This window comes from Callithrix jacchus, chromosome 5, assembly GCF_049354715.1.
Source record: "Callithrix jacchus isolate 240 chromosome 5, calJac240_pri, whole genome shotgun sequence".
Lineage (NCBI taxonomy): Eukaryota > Metazoa > Chordata > Mammalia > Primates > Cebidae > Callithrix > Callithrix jacchus.
This window is the reverse complement of record NC_133506.1, coordinates 16648566-16668136: the sequence shown is the minus strand read 5'-3', so window position 1 is coordinate 16668136 and position 19571 is coordinate 16648566. Positions and strand designations below refer to the sequence as shown.

The 19571-nt window shown below is 37.7% G+C and overlaps 1 protein-coding gene across 9 annotated transcripts in view; it reads right to left on the bottom strand.

Moving 5' to 3' along the window:
* Window positions 1-4904: 4904 nt before the first annotated feature.
* PLCB4 (phospholipase C beta 4) overlaps window positions 4905-19571 on the bottom strand; it is a 397376-nt gene continuing 382709 nt past the window's right edge. For 7 of the 9 annotated variants that reach the window (XM_078371334.1, XM_078371335.1, XM_078371336.1 and 4 more), the window contains 5 exons: window positions 17205-17306; window positions 12171-12228; window positions 11649-11735; window positions 8596-8632; window positions 4905-6449 (listed from right to left, as the gene is read on the bottom strand). In XM_078371334.1, coding sequence (XP_078227460.1) covers window positions 6361-6449; window positions 8596-8632; window positions 11649-11735; window positions 12171-12228; window positions 17205-17306 — 373 coding nt within the window. In that variant the 3' untranslated portion in view covers window positions 4905-6360. The remainder of the gene's footprint in view (window positions 6450-8595; window positions 8633-11648; window positions 11736-12170; window positions 12229-17204; window positions 17307-19571) is intronic. The other 2 variants (XM_035298350.3, XM_035298358.3) reach the window with 1 other exon arrangement.

Below are 19571 nucleotides of genomic sequence, written 5' to 3'. Positions count from 1 at the left end.
TGGCGAGCAGAACAAGTTGGAACTGGGTTACAAAGGTAGAGAGGATAAGAGTGGGTTTCTAATAAATATTTGATCCACGAACAAATAAAGTTAGTTAAATGCTGAAGATATGCCTAATATAACTATTTATATGGCGATTTGAGGTAGAAGTGAATTCATAATACAGGGGTATAGTCTGTAGGGTTCAATATGCTGTGCTATAAATACCAGCCCCTAACAAAATACCAAGATTTTTCTAAGGAAAAACAAAAGATGGAAGTGTTCAAAGCTGCATGTGAATTCTGAGAAAATACATGAATTGCTTGAAAAGGGCAAGCAATGTTGATGGATCAATATAACACTTGCTCATTCACATTATATGATATTGAAGTTCCAAAATGACAGAGAGTCAAATCCTTTTTTCATCTGCTTTGTTTTTGGTACATTCTGATTCATCTAAAGCTATTGGGTCCCGGTGCAAGCGATTAGGTATACAATATTAAATTGGCCTTCATTGAAAATTTTTCATAATTTTATTGTGCTGAACACTCAAAAATTTCCAGGATCAAGTACTTCAGAAATTGCCCCTCACCCTGAACTTCCAAGAAGGTAATTCTAGGAGAGGATAGGCGTGGAAGAGGCATAGGATCATTTATTCAGATAAGTATAGTGTAGACACCTATTTTTTAATGTAAAAGCAATGATGCTGCTATTTTAACCATCTCCCTACTCCCTCCCATAATATTTTTTCATTATTCTAACCTATGGAGCAGAACGTTTTCCACAAAATATTATTAAAGAGATGGCTCATAAATATTCATCCCAGAGGCACCACCCAGATTTATTGTGACATTAAAGATGCAATTATTAAAATGTGTGCTTGAGATTCTCTTCAATGCCAAGCATTAAAGAAAAGATAAGTTGTAGAAAAGTGTGGCCTTCTGTTAGATTTGCACAAGTGATGATGAAGGAGAAACTATTTAGGGTTTTGAATGAGGCATCCCTAAGATAACCTCAACAATAAAATAATAGGTGTATTCCCTCTTCACTCTCCATAATCTCTTAATGTTCATGGGTCCACACTGTTAAATGCATGATGATCACTGTGATCATTGCAATGTTTTAAATGTATGCTAACAATAAGTATTCAGAAAAATTGTTTTTCTTGGAATTGAAGACACTTTGCAAAAAAAGCTTATTTTAGGCTTCATTTCAGTTTTCAAAGGCATTTCCTGCCCAAGAGGCTACACAGATAGTTGCGAATACTTTATTTCATTTATAGAAAATAACTTAGTCATTTGATAGCGGCTGACTACCTGTTCTTTGAAAAGCAACTGAATAACACCTGAAAAGAAATTAGTCAGGACTGGTGGAAAAGTCTTATGCTTAAAAGCTTTGAAAGAATACATGGATAAATAAAAAAGGGCAGATGATTTCTTGCATGGGAGAATGAGAGAACTTTTGGGAGATGGCATTTTTGAAGGTTGCTTTTCAAGACTTAATAGAATATCATTATGTAATGTGGCTAGAAAAGATATGTACTGTGTGTGTGTGAACAAAGAATAGTGATAAATTTATATTGACTAAAATGAGTAGGCATGTTGGGGGCAGAAAATGAATGCTGTTATCACTAATTTCAACATTATTCTTTAGGTAGTAGACAGGAATTCTGCATTTACAGGCAGAAGGGTAATATGATTACAGCTGTCATTTGGGAAGATTAATCTCTGCATAAAATGGATTTGGAGTACAAAGGAACTGAATAACTAGTTAAAATTCTTAACACTCAGTGACAATAAAGTAGAGGAAAGTTTTCAAGACAGGGCAGAATTTGTAAGTTTTATCAACAGATTGGGTGCTAGAGGAAATGAGATGGAGCAGAAAAAGATGGCCCCAAGGTTTAGCACTGGTTATGGACTATTAAAATATACCGGGAGAACAGATGGAGAAAGGGCCTCTATTTTTTTTTTAATTGCATACAGTATGCACACGGCTGCCTATTTAACTACTGAGTATGAGAGGAAGAGTCAGAGCTTCCAGAATGAAAGGTAATGCCTAGAATTGTAGATTTGAGAATTACATGCAAAGAATTAGAAATCAAAGGCATGTAATTGAAAGAAACAGCTAAAGGAAACAGAAGATTCTCCAAATAAAGGTAGTGAAAGATAGATTTCTTTTCCTTTTTGAATTGCCTTCTAGGAAGCTCATTGCTAAATTTGAAACTCGGTTGCAGAATGGTTTCTTGGTTTAAGTTTTCTGATAAAATGATTCTCTTGTCTCCTATCTTTAAAACTTCCTTTCCTCTTTAAGGCTTAGGGTCGAGGAGTTTGTATACTACTTTTGGAATACTACATATTTCATGGATTCTAAGATGTATGTATTTTTCTCATTTTAACATCTCTGAAATCGGGATGTCCCTTGCAAGTCACTGGAGGGTGTATCATGGTTTAATTGACAGTGTGTTTTCATTCTGTGTGGTATATAAAATCAATAATGCCTTCGGTTTCATGAAAGATGGTACTTTCTGATATGTTTCCCTATCTTGGCAACTTGGCTTTTTTTTTTTTTTCCATTAAGTCTTTTATTCCCCACAAAAGGTGAAGAGCAACTTACTTAGGAAAAGAGTAGTACTGTGTGGGTATTCCATCAGGCAGGAATGGACAGTTGAATATCTTTTCTAGGCTGAAAGAAAGAATAAAGGTAAGAATTGAGACTCAAGTGCCCTGGTTCCCAAATTGGAACAAAGAGTTCTGATTGTGGGAGACACAAGATATAGTAGAAACCCAGATAGTCTTGCGGCCAGTATAATGCTTGCTTGCTACTTGCTTTTTGGGGCATTGCTCTGGAACATTTTAAGCCTCCTGGATTTAGCATCTATGATGTTGGAACTACATGGCCCTGGTAGCTGACAAATGACTAAAGGAGGTGTTTTGATGGATGGACCTGAGATAGCACCTCTGGTTCCTGCACAGCCCCCAGAGACCCAGAAGTTCTGCATATCCCAGAAGAATGCAGGAATAAACTGATCCCAGAATGAGAACTCCGCTGAGCAGGGACTTTGAACCGCTGGGGTGGAAGGGTCCATTTTGCCAAGCTTCAGTTGAGTACTGTTAGGACCTGTCTAACAATGGGGAAATCAGATGCTCCTACCAATTGCCAGGTGGACATATGGGCTTCCCTCACACCCAGATGACGTCTGGGGAAAAAGTAAGATCTCCTGAATGGGGAGGAACCTCTAACAGGGTATTTGATTGTCAAGTAATTAAACATGTGCCTGAAAAGCAGGAGTTGCAATCCTAGTCTCTGATAAAATAGACTTTAAACCAACAAAGATCAAAAGAGACAAAGAAGGGCATTACATAATGGTAAAAGGATCAATGCCACAAGAAGCGCTAACAATCCTAAATATATACGCACACAATACAGGAGCACCCAGATACATAGAGCAAGTTCTTAATGACCTAAAAAGAGACTAGACTTCCACACAGTAATAGAGGGAGACTTTAACACTCCACTGTCAATATTAGATCAATGAGACAGAAAATTAACAATCCAGGACCTGAACTCAGATCTGGACTAAGCAAACCTAATAGACATTTACAGAACTCTCCACCCCAAATCCACAGAATATACATTCTTCCTCAGCACCACATCACCCCTACTCTAAAATTGACCACATAATTGGAAGTAAATTACTCCTCAGCAAATGCAAAACAACAGAAATCATAACAGTCTCTCAGACTACAGTGCAATCAAATTAGAACTCAGGATTAAGAAACTAACTCAGAACCGCACAAATTCACGGAAACTGAACAACTGGCTCTTGAAAGTTGACTGGATAAACAATAAAATGAAGGCAGAAATAAAGATATTCTTCGAAACCAATGAGAACAAAGACACAATGTACAGAATCTCTGGGACATATTTAAAGTGGGGTCTAGAGGAAAATTTATAGCAATAAATGCCCACATGAGAAGCAAGGAAAGATCTAAAATTGACACTCTATCATCAAAATTGAAAGAGCTAGAGGAGCAAGATCAAAAATCCCCAAAAGCTAGCAGAAGACAAGAAATAACTAAAATCAGAGCAGAACTGAAGGAGATATACAAAAAACCCTTCAAAAAATAAATAAATCCAGGAGCTGTTTTTTTTTTTTGAAAAGAAACTTAAAAAAAAAAAAAAACTGGAAGAGACTGAGTTACTTTAATTGGCAATTAATTTTTCTTCATAATAAGGAAGAATGCAGGGTTTGAGGGCAGTACGAACGTATGATAACAGGTAACACATCTTTTTGTTGCACATTTGAGTTGTGTGTACACTTTGATCTTACCACAATGGATTAATGGTAAGATGTTTCAAATACTAAAATTAATCTGGATTAAAGAAAAAAAAACTGGTTCAATGAATAACACTGGAAAATACGAATACTTACGGTGGTCTAGGAAGATGAAACGCCAGAGAAAAAAATAAGAAAAATGGAGAAACTAGTAGTACCTCTCCAAAGCAGAAAGAAGAGGAGGCAAGTGATGAATTCAGCAAGTGTTACATAATGGTGAGCACAGCTGAGCTCTTGGATGTGATTTGAGTTGATGATGAGAAGCCATTCAGAATTTTTAAAAACTGGCAATCCAAACGTGGTGATATTGTATTAACCGTAATTCTTCATGAGATATTAGTGCCAAAAGATATGTGGTCTAACTCCACTGTTTTACAGATAAGAAAACTAAGAATCAGAGAAATTTTACAGAATCCAGTTCAAATCATAAATAGGAGAAAAACAAGTATATTACATCTGAAGTCAACTAGATTCTACATGTTTTTCATCATTTGAGTGAAATGATGAAAATGATGGGATCATGTATATGAAAAAGGCAAAACATTTGCTAGAATGCGTCTTGGGAGCAAATACTCTGACGAATGTTATGTGTGTTTTAATATTTTATTAGAGAAGTTGGAAGTTTAATTTCAGTATGGATGGTGTCATCATTTTCTCCACTTTGTTCAGAGGAACACACAGAATCAATTTGTACAAGCATATACAACAGTTCATTTGGTGCTGTGCCCTAAAATCAGTAATCTGATTAGTTCTAGACTACCGGGTTTCCATGCGCTCCTCTTTGCTTTGGTGGCATGGCTCAATTCCCAGCGGAATACATTTTCATGCACTGTCTGCAACTCAACTACAGCAGGCTTAAAGACCATGCAGATTAACACTGTAGCAAATTGTTTTGATATTTAACAGACATAAAAAGGTCATTTCCTGATATGAAATTCTGAAAATCTGCATAAATATTTTTGTGTAAAATTAAATTAGTTATGTATTTTTTTCAAACTAGAACTTGAAGTATCAAGAATGCCCACATAATTCATATACACATATATATAGACTTTTTCATTATGCTAAGGTCTTGAAAGTCAAATTATGTTCTGTGCCATACATTTATTTAACCAGTATTTAATTTGGCATTAGGTTAACTGTGTCTGTATGGATTAGACATTATTGGTGCTTGTGTATCATGCAAACATAGTTCTAGTATTCCTGTTTACTAATCTTGTCATGTGGCAATACTTAGATGATTTTGCTCTCTAATGGTGTGAATTAAAGAGTATAAATACTTTATACATGGTCACATTTACAAACATTTGCCAATAACCACTTCACAATCTTTATGGTGTGAATTGTAATACCTGGAATTTGCAGAAGCAATTCCTATAAAGCAATGTCAGATGTCAACTTTCTTAAATGTGCCTAACAAGAGTTCTTCTTTGAGTAATGATGAGCTTTGGCACACGTACACTGCTCTATTCTTCTATTGTTCTAATAATTTCCATAACTTTTACAGGAAAATAGCCTCTTATGGCATGATAGAGACATGGCACTTACTGATGAGGTAACTTAGATGTAGAAAAATTTTGCAAAATTATTTGTCTAGCAGACCACCACTTCTGCTAATAAATTTGTAGACAGAGTTTTCTTTTCCTAGTGCATGCACTGGCTATAAAATTGCTAATGCACTGATTTTTGTTATTGTATTTTGTTGCAGCTCAAACATGTCATAAGGCATCACAAAGCAGAGTTGTTAACACCAAGCTCTTTTACTCGTGATGGTATTTTATAGCACACATGTTTAAGCTGTATTATCAATGGTTAAACTCTGCCTTACTGAAATAGTAAATTTTTGTGGATTTGTACCTACTTTTGTTTGGCCAAGGAAATGCAATACTCAAGCTGTTAAATAGAAGTCAGACATTCCAAGTCTCTGTGGTTTCAGATATCATCTTGTTTACACATAAAAGAAACAAAACCAAACAGCTTTCATCCATGGAGTTTGTGTTCAGAAGTTTGTGAGTGAATCTTTTGATGCTTTTGGGTTTGCTGCTTCAGTTTGCATTTTGGAGTTTCATACTACTGTTGCTGGTCTGCGGTCCATCTCGGCTTCCAATTTCACCATCTGCTGCATCTCCTTCGCCTATAACATCAGAAACATGGCCTTACGTGTGTTGAAATCCTTATCTGAAGGCACTTAACAACCCTGGCCTCTCTTCTCCCGTAAATATGATCTTGTCACCACATTCTTGCTACTCAAAGTATGGTCCATGCACAAGCAGCACCAGCATTGCCTGGGACCTACTTAGAAACATAGAATCTTGGAGTCTACCCAGACCTACTGAATCAGTTAAAATCTTCATTTTAACAAGATCTCCAGGAAATTTTTATGCACATTAAATTTTGAGAAGGACTGGTTTACACAGTGCCAGGAGAACCACTTGAAAAGAGGCTGAACCACTCTCTTTATTTTTAGACTATGCCCCGTCAATTAAATCTATAAAATTATAATTTTATTACATTTACAATAAGTATTGCTTATGTACAACTTATTTCCTAAATAGCCTGAAATTTAGTTAAAAGTAATTCCCTAAGAAACTAATTGATAGAGTTCAGGTGAGAGCATATTACACTGGATTGGCTGGAGTCTTCTGTAAATGCAATGTTACAGGAACATGCAGGCTTTCAGGAATCCTGTTGTGCAAACTATCTCTGTGGGCTCTTACTTCTCTAAGGTAACTTTTATGGACTACCAGGAAGTAAGCAATGGTGAATTCAATCTCATGAGTCCAGACTGTCACTAAGACAACCAGCTAATGTGAGAAGAGGAAAGCGGGTCTGATGGCGGCAGCATCTGGTGAGAAATATTCACTTGGCAACACAGGAAAAAATCAAATAATATATTTCAACTTTTATTATCCAACTGGTAGCCTGGATGCTTTTGCCCAACCCAATGCATGTATCTTTTGAGGAATGAGGATTGCCCATTTCCTTTTTTACTGACATGCTGCTTTGAAATAAAGGACATTTGAAAGTAGAAACAAGGACCTATGAAGATATAAATCAGAGGAAGATTCTGAAGCACTCTGATGTTACTATTCATGTCTGCTTAGATATTCCAACTAAATGGAAAATCACTGGGAGGGGGTCTGGCCAACACTGTAGATCACAGGAGAAGCAGCTTCCAAATGAATTCTTGTGACAAAATTAATTTAACCTACAGGCTATACTGTGATTTTCTTCTTCTTCTTACTTCTCTCTTTTGTTGTTAAGTTTCATTTTGGTGAGGATGGATACAATAATACCAAATAATTAAATATTTCTGTGTAAGTTTGTGATGGGTGGTTCCCTCTACCCAGATATTTTATGTGCCTGAAGTATAGTAATACTCTAATAGAGAAATGAAGAAATGGAGAAAAATATACAAACATGAAACTATGACACAAACAGTATTCATAAGGGATGACAGTGAAACATTATCAGCACTGGAAATTAAATACTTCCATGTTTAGTAAATAGTTAGAAACGATTCTCTGTGCTTCTCCTCCTTTAGCACCTGAAGAAAGTATTGACCATGGCATAGAAGGAAGAAAAAGAGTATATTATAAGACTATTCCAACAGCTAAGTTCTTGTATGAGTTGGGTGACCATTCATTCTCATTTGCCTGAGGCAATTCCAGTTTATGCCTGTAGTCCTAGCTATTATGAACAGAGCTGCCTTTCACTCTCAAAACTCTCCTGGTGTGGACAATAAATTATACGGTCACTTACTTATGAGGGGTGATTAGGGTCTTTGACATTTGGCACAGCAGAGAGCATGACAAGAGTCATTGTGTAATGTTTCTACATGCAGAGTTTCAAATAGCTCTGTCATTAAAAAACACCAACAAACTTTTAGTAGGTTACCAGGTGCTTCAAAAATTAAATGGAGTCATATTAACATTCATGAATGATCTGACTTTGTGACCCTGTCTTAGCTGTGGTCGGTCCAAAGGACAACTGCAAATCACTGCTCTGGTTATATCTTTATTATCACATGTGATCTGTCTCCCAGATCTGCAATAGAAAATACAGGCTCAAGTACCCTCAGAAATAATTCTCTGAAGACTTGGACATTTTGGTATGAATATGACACCAGAAATCCAAGCATGGAATAGTCAATCTTTTAAATTCAAACCCTTTAGATATATGTTATGACCAGATGTAACTCATAAATGGAGACTGCACAGAGAATATGGACGTAGTTGAGAAGGAAAGCAATATCTTGCTTATCAGAATTTCAGTCCTACCTTGCGTTTGGGACACTGCATGACAGGATTTCAAAAGCTGTTTGTACAAAAATAGTAATGTCAAAATTGAGTCATACATACAAAACAAATAAAATAAATGAATATTGAAGTGAATTTGAGAAATGAATGCAAAACCATATACAGAAAAGCAAAAAGCTAAGGATAAAACATGTACACACCCCTCAGTGACAAACTTTCCCCTATTTGATCTCAACAGAAAAAAAAGAAACAAAACAACCAATGCCTGTCACCCCCAGACTGTGCCTCTCTTCTGTGGCAGTAAGTGGAAAGCCTGACCTTTAAGCACAACCTTTTACCTGTCTTTATTAAATGATAGGATTGATGACAAAAATCAATTTTTGAGACTCGAGTGTGTGACAGTAATGGAGTTGTTAATGTTTGAAATGGTTCATGTCAAGACGGATGAGAGATACTGTGTAGCTGAGAGGTCTATGAGAAAACTCAAGTAGGGAAATCATCCCCGACCTTCAGAGTTTTAAGTGAATATTTGGCTGACCAAGTAGGCAAGGCCATAAAGTGGCTTACAAATAACTTAGGGGGTGAGGATCCAGAATCAGGACCAAAACATACTGACGCTTGGTTCATCTCTGCCAGTGCCCTCAATGCTGGCTTAGCTAATGGACTGAATCCACTCCATGCCTTGCTTTGGAAAGGGAGATTTGGGACACCGATTAGGAGTAGGGTCACAGGAAAACAGAAAGAAACCTTTGAGGGAAATAGTATGAGAGAATGTTGACATTTATCTCTGGCTTAGAAAAAAGTCTTGGGATGTAACAATTATTTAAAAAACTGTTATAGAAGTTTGAATTGTCTGGAGACAGAGAACTGTTCTTGCTGATGAAATGTTTACCTAGTTATGAAGGGAGCCATGCTATATAGTTCCAGACCTTGCCTTTTTATGAGGGAAAAGATGAAGTCACTGTATCTTTCGCACGGTGCCCATGACAGTGTTGTATTGTACAGAAAAACTGTGAATTGAGAGCTTTCTCACCTTTAAATGCCAAAAAATGTATAGTAGAAAGATCTGGGATTGAATTTGCAATTGAACAGGACATATTTGTAAAGCAAAGCTTAACATGAAAATTCAAGTGCAAATTTTTGCTTGCCAGAAGCATCAATATGATATCTTGAACGACTTTTCCTTGAATCTCATTAAACTTTACCAGGTCTCAAGCCTTTTCATGTTCTATACTTTCCCAAGCTTTTGTGACTCAAAGTATCAGTCGTGGGTGGTAGACATTAAAAGGCATAATTTGAATTTTGGGAACAAAAAGCCAGCACCCTCCCAATACAATACAATCAATACACTTATCACTAATCTAGTAATTTAATGCAAGAACTCTGGTGTGGCTGGAATTAGCCATGTATTAGGATAAAACTCAAAGTGATTTTTAAAAATTATGTACTTCAGTTCCAAAACTAGCAACACAAGATAACTGTATCTAGCTCTGGCATACACCACTATTGTAGTGATGAGTAATTCTGAGCACATTTACATTCTTTAGTCAAACTTGTTGCTAAGCAACACAATTAATTTCCAAGTAGTTTCTTAATTTAGTTAACTAACACATGACTGTGCCTTACCTTTCACTGTGCCTGTCTTCTAGGGAGAATTTTTTAAAAACCTTCTCCAAGGCATCCTTATCACTACCCATTGTTGAATCACTAAAGCTTTGGAGATGGTGGCCTTCCTTATTCTTATTCATATTCCCACTTTTCCCCAGGAGCACTTTCTGAGAAGTGCTTTAAGAGCAAAATCACAAGCTAGGTAACTTGTACCAGAATGTGATGTGTTTATGAGTTGGTCAAATGAATTGGACCTATGGGACAATAACCATGTATTGTCCCCTTGGAGTGGACTTGCTCATGAATAGAAGCATTTAGCTGAAAAGAAAATGGGAAACATAACTAGGACGTATGTTGATGAATAATATTTCTGTCCACCAAAAAGTAAAGAATCTGAAACTAGAAGTTGGATTTATCTGTTAACCAATTGCCATACAAAAATACAATTTCATAGTGTTTTTTTTTTTTAACTTTCTCAAAGGTACTTTTTAGTACTTAAGTATTCTTCAATGGGAGCCATTTACTATGGAAAATAACATACCTTAAACAGGACTGTTTTATAGATGGGAGAAAACAGGAAGGTACAATGTGGCACAAGTACACATTTCATCAAAACCTCTCAGTTTCTAAATTGAGTTTCCTAGGAATAATAACTTCCACACCAACTACACCTAATGAAGAAAATTTGAGCTGAGAGAGTCTGAAATTGAAACAACAAATGAGGGTCATGTTGTCATAGGAACTAGAGGGATTTCCATCAAGTCGAAGGTCACTGTGGGAAGCTGATGGGCTGTAGCCCATTTGGAATGATGCCTACCTGTACTATGCACCAGATAAATATACATTTATCTTGGTGCTGATATATGCCCAATGGCCTAACTGAACAGTTGGCATTTGGATAACTCTTTATTTGTGTATATTTATTTAGTGTCTTGTGTTGCTGGGAAAAAGTACCAAGACTATGGTATCCACTCACGCTCCGTGGTTTGTAGCGTGATGGGGGCTCATGACTTTAGATGCCACTTGTAAATTCCAGGGGGATGTTTAAACTTTACTTTTAGATTGAGGTTGAAAATAGGTGGTTTCTCTCATTTGCTTTTAAACATAATATCCCTTGTCTGCAGTTTGCAAATTATAAACTCTTAATGAAAATGGAGAAATACTTTGTAAGTTCTGTTTTTCATCCTCTCACTTTTAGCGATTTCATTCTTAGAATTTCCAGAATTTATCTAAGTATTCTTTTCTTTTTGGCACAGCCACATTCTGCTCCTGCTCCAAAAACAGGCACTTTCTTTCCTTTTTGGAGATAATAAAGAAAATATAGAAATAGGCAACAAATTCTTCTAGCCACCTTTCCATTACAATATGCAAGCCACTGGCTTTTCCAGAAGGGTCACTGTGGGCCATGGCATGTATATCCCAAAGGCTAGAAGCCTACATGTTTTTATATATTTTAGGTAAAATACCTCCTCATTCTGTTTCTCTAGGAATTCTAGATGTTCAAGCTGGACTTTTTTCAACTGATCCATCTCTTTGGACTGCTTCATTGCGAGCTGCAAAAAAAAAAAAAAAAAAAAAAATTCTGATAAACTTTGGGTTGCAATCTTCAAACAGGGACAAGAAGGACTTGTAAGTTTAGAAATTTAAGTGAAAAAGATAACAATTTTTAAAAAAGAAAAAAATCTCAAAATTTAGAGAGTTTAAACTTGTAATTCTTTCTGGGAAGTTCTTTCCTGCTAAAATCTTAGAAAATTATAGTAGAGGACTTCCACATGACTAAACTTGGCTTCATTTTCTGTATAAAATGATGCCAAATCATTACCTTAAAGATTTTGGTGAGAGATTATTTTAGCTTTCAGGAGCAGAGAAGCTGGAATGTTTAATGTACAATCAAATTAAGCAAAGAAGCTAGTGGTCTGGTGGCTAAGCATGAGTTATCGTTTACAGTTTTTAAAGGAAGAATGCCAAAAATATAATAAAATACTTACTCTCTTTCTTTCTTCCAGAAACTTTTTAGTGTTGCTGCTGTTTAACTCCCTGACTCGCCTAAAAGCAATGGGCACAAATAATGGTTGGCATAACATTGAATAAAATTAATATTATATCAAATAAGAAAGAGCTATATATTCTACCAAATTCTCTGGATGGAATTACTGCTTCATTTTTCTAAATTTTATTGCAGCATTTTCAAACATATAATGTACAGAGAAGAATATTTAAAAATCTGTATATCCCTCAGATTAACCAGTATTAATGTTCTGCCATGTTTATCTCATACTTTAAAGGCAGTAAACAGTTACAGATGTAATTAAAACCCCATTTGTATTCTTCCTGATGCAGTTTTCCTTCTTCCATTCTCACTAGAGGTAACCACCACTGCGAATTTGGTGTGGATCTTCTCACCCACATTTTAATATTTTAAACCACATATAGATGTGCCTGTGTGTAATATAAGAGCTTCTCAAACTTTCCTGTGTATACCAGTCACCTGGAGAGATGATCAAAACCAGTGTGCCCTCCCCCTGGAGACTATGATTCAGTGGGCCTGGGTCGGGAGGTCTGCATTTCTAATAAGCTCCCAGGTGATGCTGATGCTGCTGGTGTTGTTTTGTCTGTTTCCTAAATGTATCCAAAGAGTAACACAGTCTGGGTTTCTTCCCATAGCTTGCCACTTAGTCTTATGTTTTAGAGAAACGTCTATGTTCCAAACCACATCATTATTTTCATTTTCCATATGGATTTTTCCATTTATGAACAGACTGCACTATTTCCTCATTGCCATTAAGAAAAAGTAGGTTATTTTCAAACAGCGCTACAATGATGGGGTGCGTGGGCCCTGTAATACCTGACACAATAAGTGTCTGTTGGATAAATGGATGAGTGGATAAAGTGTGGTGCATATCACCTTGTGCACATAGGCAAAGGCTGCTTGAGTATATACTTAGACTTGCCAGTTGGCAGCGTGCTGAACCGGCTTCTGTTTCCTCCAACCAGTTGTCCTAGCTGTATTTCCAACTGCAGTGTCTAGGTGTTACTCTTCCCCCGTGTCTTTGCCCACTCTTAGTACTACAACTTTGTCAATTGAATGCTCCTGTGGAATGGCATTGTTCGGTTGTTTTAACTTGCATTTCCCTGACTACTGGCAAGGTAGAGTGTTTTTCATGAGTAAAAAGACCTATAACTTCTGGAATTTCAGCAATAATTGACAGTCTGTTCAAGTTTTCTCCATTTTCAATTTTAGATATTTGTATTTTTCAAAGCAATTCTCCACTCCACCTAAGTTTTCAATTTATTGGTAGTTTTTTTTATAGTAGACTTAGTTTTTCAGTGTTTTTCTCTGTTGTTATTTCCCCTTTTCATTCCTAACATCACTCATTCATGCTTTCTCTTTCTTCTTTAGTCTTGATGGAAGCTAACTGATTTATTATTCTTTTCAAATAAGCTTTTGTTTTTCTGAATGTTCTCTACTGCATTTTGTTTTCTATTTCAGTATATTTTGCTTTTTAAATTTGTTATTTCTTTCCATTAGAGATCTTTGGGTTCATTCTGTTTTTCTAACTTCATATTCTCTTTGAGTGTTTAACTCATTAATTTCACATCTTTTAAAAAGAATACACACAGCTAGGCTATACTTTTCACTCCAAATATCACATTAGCTACCCTCTACACACTGATAGTGTTTGCACTGTCATTCAGTTATAATATTGTGCGATTTCTGTTAAAATGTCTTCTTTGACCCAAAATGGAAGTATTATTTTCAGTTTCTATATATCTTTCTTAGTGCCATGACAAATTTTTAAAATTTTATTTCTCTCAGTTTGATAAAGTGGATACAAACATACACACAGTGTGGGTTTAGAAGATAGCTAACATTTGGTATACATACATAACTGTTTTTTAAAAAGCCAATTTATAGATATTTTGGAACCACCTACCACCTGATGCAAACTTACGAAAGAGAGCAGAGTAGGATGACAACACTTAACCAAAAATGTACAGTACCTGGGTAAGTAACGTACACCCTGAATGCCCTGACTTGATCACTGGGCATTGTATACATGTAACAATTTTTCTCATGTACCCCCATACAGTTGCACAAATAAAAATACAAAGTTAGAATAAATAAGTACATTTTTTAAAATAAGATAAATTTTAAGAACCTTGCTAATTAAGTTAGCAGTAACTCCAAATTGAAGATAATTTGACCTCAACCAAGCTAACGTCCACTTTGTAATGTATTTGAAAAAGATTAATTGGCACATTTGTCATGGTTAATTCTATATTTCACTTTGGACAGTCTACAACAGTTTAAATTAATGAGGTTTTATCATGGCTGAAATATTTGATGTTTTCAAGCTGAAGAAGGTGTCATTTCCATGTATTTTGTTTAAGCAACCTTAAAGTTGATATCTGAGAATAACATCCAGAGAATGACACTTTTTTTTTTTTTTTTTTTTTTGAGACAGAGTTTCACTCTTGTTGCCCAGGCTGGAGTGCAATGGTGCAATCTTGGTTCATTGCAACCTCCGTCCCCCAGGTTCAAGCAACTCTCCTGCCTCAGCCTCCCGAGTAGCTGGGATTACAGGCATGTGCCACCATGCTTGGCTAATTTTGTATTTTTAGTAAAGATGGGATTTCATCATGTTGGTCAAGCTGGTCTCGAACTCCTGATCTTAGGTAATGTGCCTGCCTTGGCCTCCCAAAATGCTGGGATTACAGGTGTAAGCCACTGTGCCTGGCTAAGAATGACACTTTTAAAAAATAAGAACTAGGGCGATATCATAATATGTGGTGCAAAGAAGCATTGATTAAAATGATAACCATCTCCCTAGAACCTTCTTATTGTGAGACAGAAATAATACTCCGTGTTGACTGGGAAATGTCGTAGACAATGTCCTGAAAGGGAAATTCCTCTCCAGGTCAAAATTACCGTGGAATTCCATATCCTATTAGTAGGTCAGCATTTCGAAACAGCATTTCATCCAACAAAATTTCAGCACAAAATATGTGCTGGGTGGTGTGATGCTTTATATTTTATCATGCTTTGACTTTAACATTAATTATTGTTCAATAATTGAAATGTGTTCTAAAAACTAACAACATCAAGGCAAAGTTAATAGTCCTGCCATGTTCAAAGCAAGGAAGAAACACCAGGTATCCAGTAAGCACCTCAAAAAAAGGTCAGGTAGCAGGGGATTTGGAACATGGGTTCTCTACTTCGCAGCTGCAAAGCTTCTAACATCTCAGCCTGTGTTTAACAGATGGATGAGTGACCTGAGGCCCTAAACTTGTTCATGTTCATGTTTCAACCCCAACTGTGAATCTTCACTTTGCTCTGTGTTTAGTTGTGGGGTATAAAACAGTTTTTCTTTTTCTTCTTCTTCTTTTTTTTTTTTTTAAGATGGAGTCTTGCTCTGTCACCCAGGCTGGATGGCAGTGGTGCAATCTCGGCCCACTGCAACCTCTGCCTCCCAGGTTCAAGTGATTCTCCCCCCTCAGCCTCTTGAGTAGCTGGGATTACAGGCATGTGCCACCATGCCCAGCTAATGTTTTGTATTTTTAGTAGAGAAGGGTTTTACCGTATTGGTCAAGATGGTCCCAAACTCCTGACCTCAGGTGATCCCCCCACCTCGGCCTCCCAAAGTGCTGTGTGAGCCACTGTGCCTGGCCCATAAACAGTTTTTCTCTGAGACACGGACTTTGGCCAGAAGACCACCTTCTAGCTAGGTATGAGTCCTGCAAAAGAAGGAACCTCTCTATCCCTAACCGCTGGTAGCCTAACCCAGTCTCTTGGTTAAGGAGCTGACAGCATTTTTACTCTCAGAGATTTCCGGAGGTGGATGATGGGCAGCACAGGTGATTGCTGGAAATTAAGTGCCTATCACTTGGGTAACAGGACTATTGACAGCTCCTCAGATCCCCTTTACCAGCTGTGTCTAAAGAGTTTGCACCTGGGACCTTCTCTGGAGTCACACAAACCTTCCCCCCAGTCTCAGGCAGCCAATAACTGCCTAAAACAGAAACACAAAAGCCAGGTACTCTTGCTTCAAAGAGGGACAAACCTGTGGTGCAATTTTTTACTTGAGGCTGTAGAGACTCTAGGTGAAACCACATGCTTGCTTAGGGCCTGCTCTGGGCCTTTCTGCTTCCTCACTCCCTTTCTCTGAAGGTCTTTTACTTGGTGAATCACAAGCACCTAAATTTCTACCTTGATCTGCTTCCAGAAACCTCACCTAACATAGGGACAAACAAGACAAATGGCGTGGGGGCTTTAAAGATGATCCCATGTGAAGGACTACTGAAGAAGACCGCCCTCCTGACTGCTGCTGCTATTCGGAACTGGCCCATCCAGAGCACACTAACACCGGAATGAGGGAGAGGCTTGCAGAATGACCCAGTGGAACCTGGGAAGGATGCTTTAGAATTACATTGATTATAGGCCAGGTGCAGTGGCTCAAGCCTGTAATCCCAGCACTTTGGGAGGCCGAGGTGGGCGGATCACTTGAGGTCAACAGTTCAAGACCAGCCTGGCCAACATAGTGAAAACCCATCTCTACTAAAAGTAGAAAAATTAGCCAGGTGTAGTAGTGTGTGCCTGTAATTCCAGCTACTCGGGAGGCTGAGGCAGGAGAATCACTCAAACCCGGGAGTCAGAGGTTGCAGCGAGCTGAGATTGTGCCACTGCACTCCAGCCTGGGTGACAGAGTGAGACTCTGTCTCAAAAAAATTAAGCAAAAAAACATTATATTGATTATGTCATATTTTATACAACTTTGTAAAGAAGCACATATATATTGAATGTAAACTAATTTTCCTGGTGGTATTATGCAACCAGAAAATGTAGACAATTGTACTACAGTGATAATAACACATCTTCATTTTAGTTACAATAACAAGATTCCTAGTTAAAAGCCACAAGTGTTTTTATGTCTCAGATGGGTGCGTGTGTACACACGTAAGCAGAGTCTAGACAGTGTCCTCAAGTCAAGCCACATTCCTGCAGCGAGCACTCTCAGACCTACCTTTCCCGTTCTGCTTTATTCTTGATAGATTTATCTTGGCTGATGGCTTTGCTATTTTCCATAGAAATCTTAGCCTGGTGTGCTCGCATTTCCTTGCTTTCCCTATGCATTAAACACAAGAAAACAAACAGGGACGGGGGATGGAGAGTTAGTGCTTCAGGGGCAGTGAGATTCACCTCAGAAAGATGAAAAGGTTCTGGAGGTGGGTGGTAGTGAAGGATACACAACGATGTCAATGTACTTAATGCCACGCACTTAACGGTTACAATATTAAAGTTTACGTTTTATATATACATATAGACATAGTTTAAAAATGAAAAGAAAAAAACAAGAATACTTCTGTGCATAGCAATAGGACTAGCCTCAATCCCCTCACTCTTTGTTTTTTCTATTATTGAGCTCATCAAGTGCTGTAGTTTGGAAAAAGGAGGGAAGGGACTTCAAGCCATGTGGATGCTGATCCCTGAGGGGCAGTGGCCACCTAGTGGTGAAGTGACAGTGATGGGCTGTGATGAGGAGACAGTATTTTTGTCCATAAATACTGAGCATCTGGTCCCAAATATGCCTCATATTACTTGGGACCAGATGGTCTGGGGGAGCGAGAGAGAGAGAGAGAGAGAGAGAGAAGCGAGAAGCGAGAAGAGAGAAGCGAGAAGCGAGAAGAGAGAAGAGAGAAGAGAGAAGAGAGAAGAGAGAAGAGAGAAGAGAGAAGAGAGAAGAGAGAAGAGAGAAGATATTCTAACCCTCACACATGGCCTTCCTGTTTCTATCATCCATGGGAATGAAAGGGACTAAATGGTTTCAAGTAAGCACAGAGAGTAGCAAAAAATGTAGGTTTGCAGGTGACCAACCACTGTGTGTGTGAATGCATGTGCATGCATGATATACATGTTTATTTATGTGTACATTATAGGAATAATACTTAAAAGGCTAAATAGAAAATGATATTTTTTCTATAACCTGTGGAGACCTGCTTAAAGCACTGCCTGGAAACCAGCATCCAAGCGGTCGGGTTGCCTAGGCACTGTGACAACAAGCTCTGCATGCAGCGGGATGGGCAGCACTGAAGTGGAGACTTGTTCACTCAGCTACACAGCCACTTCAACAGAAACATGTATAGACGCTCTGGACCCAAGAAGGTCACTCTCAGATTTTTCCATCACTTGTTAGGAAATTGACCTTTCTGTATTCATTCATTCAACAAACACCAATGCCCAAATGTTGCTGACAAGTGTCAAGAAAGCAAAAATTTTTAACCAAGATAGTTGTGATGATGATGAAGAAACACAACCACCAGGGGCTTGAAAATGCTTAAATACTGCTGTCGCTTTGAAAAGGGCTTCTTCCATGGATTTAATGTTTAAGGTATATTGGTAACTAGGTTATGGTCTCTTCAAATGACTTCCTAAGCAATGTAAGAATTAGTATACTTTGTCTTTTCCTTTCGGATAATGCCTACTGTTGTGAGCTAGTATGTTTCTTTATTCAACAACATAAAAGAAGATCAGACAAGTGCTGGGCTGTATGCCGTGAAGTATCTTTGAACAAGGGGAGGCACCTAAAATCTGTCACTGTGGCAATCATCAAAGGCAGAATGATGAACACATCTTTCTAGTCAATCAAGAGCATTTCTAAGAAAAGACAACTTCTAATCCTACAGGACTAAATAGAATGCTTTAAAATACATGGAGGTAGAGCACATTATCCCACAGAAAATGGAGCATGGTAGGCCTCATTAGTTGCTTCAAATGAGAATTGGAAACCACCATACAAACACTTTGTTCTTGTGGCAAAATATCTGTCACTCCAAAGTCAAGCTGGGAATTTGGGCATACAGCCAGATAATTTATGCAATTGGCCTTAAAAACATTTTTGTTTGATTTATTGGTATAATGCTTCTATTTTCTACTCCTGTTGTGTCTCCATAGACCCTAACTGTGGCATACAGTAGGCACTAAGTAAGAACCAACCAAGCTACAACTGAACTATGATAAAAAGATGTAACAGACACCAACCTTTTGCTCAGGGATAAGGCCAGCTCATGGCTTGAACTATTTCAGATGCAATATTCACTTCACTAAAGTGGACATGGGCCAAAATAAACTGATACTTCACTGTTTCTTAATCAGGCCTATCTTTCCAAAATTCACAGACATCCTAACACTGTAACAAAGGGAAATGGAGGCTCTCTCCACATGTAGCCTTTAACTGACCAGAACCCAGTCACTCTAGGAGCTCAACTGATTGGTCTTTGTCTCTCCGTGTGTCTTTTCTTCCAAAGAGGCTCCAGATCATTTTCCAAGGGCCAGTTCCAGCCCTACCATTTTAAAGGTCTCCATGACCACTCTGAAAAGGTAGGGCTCCTCT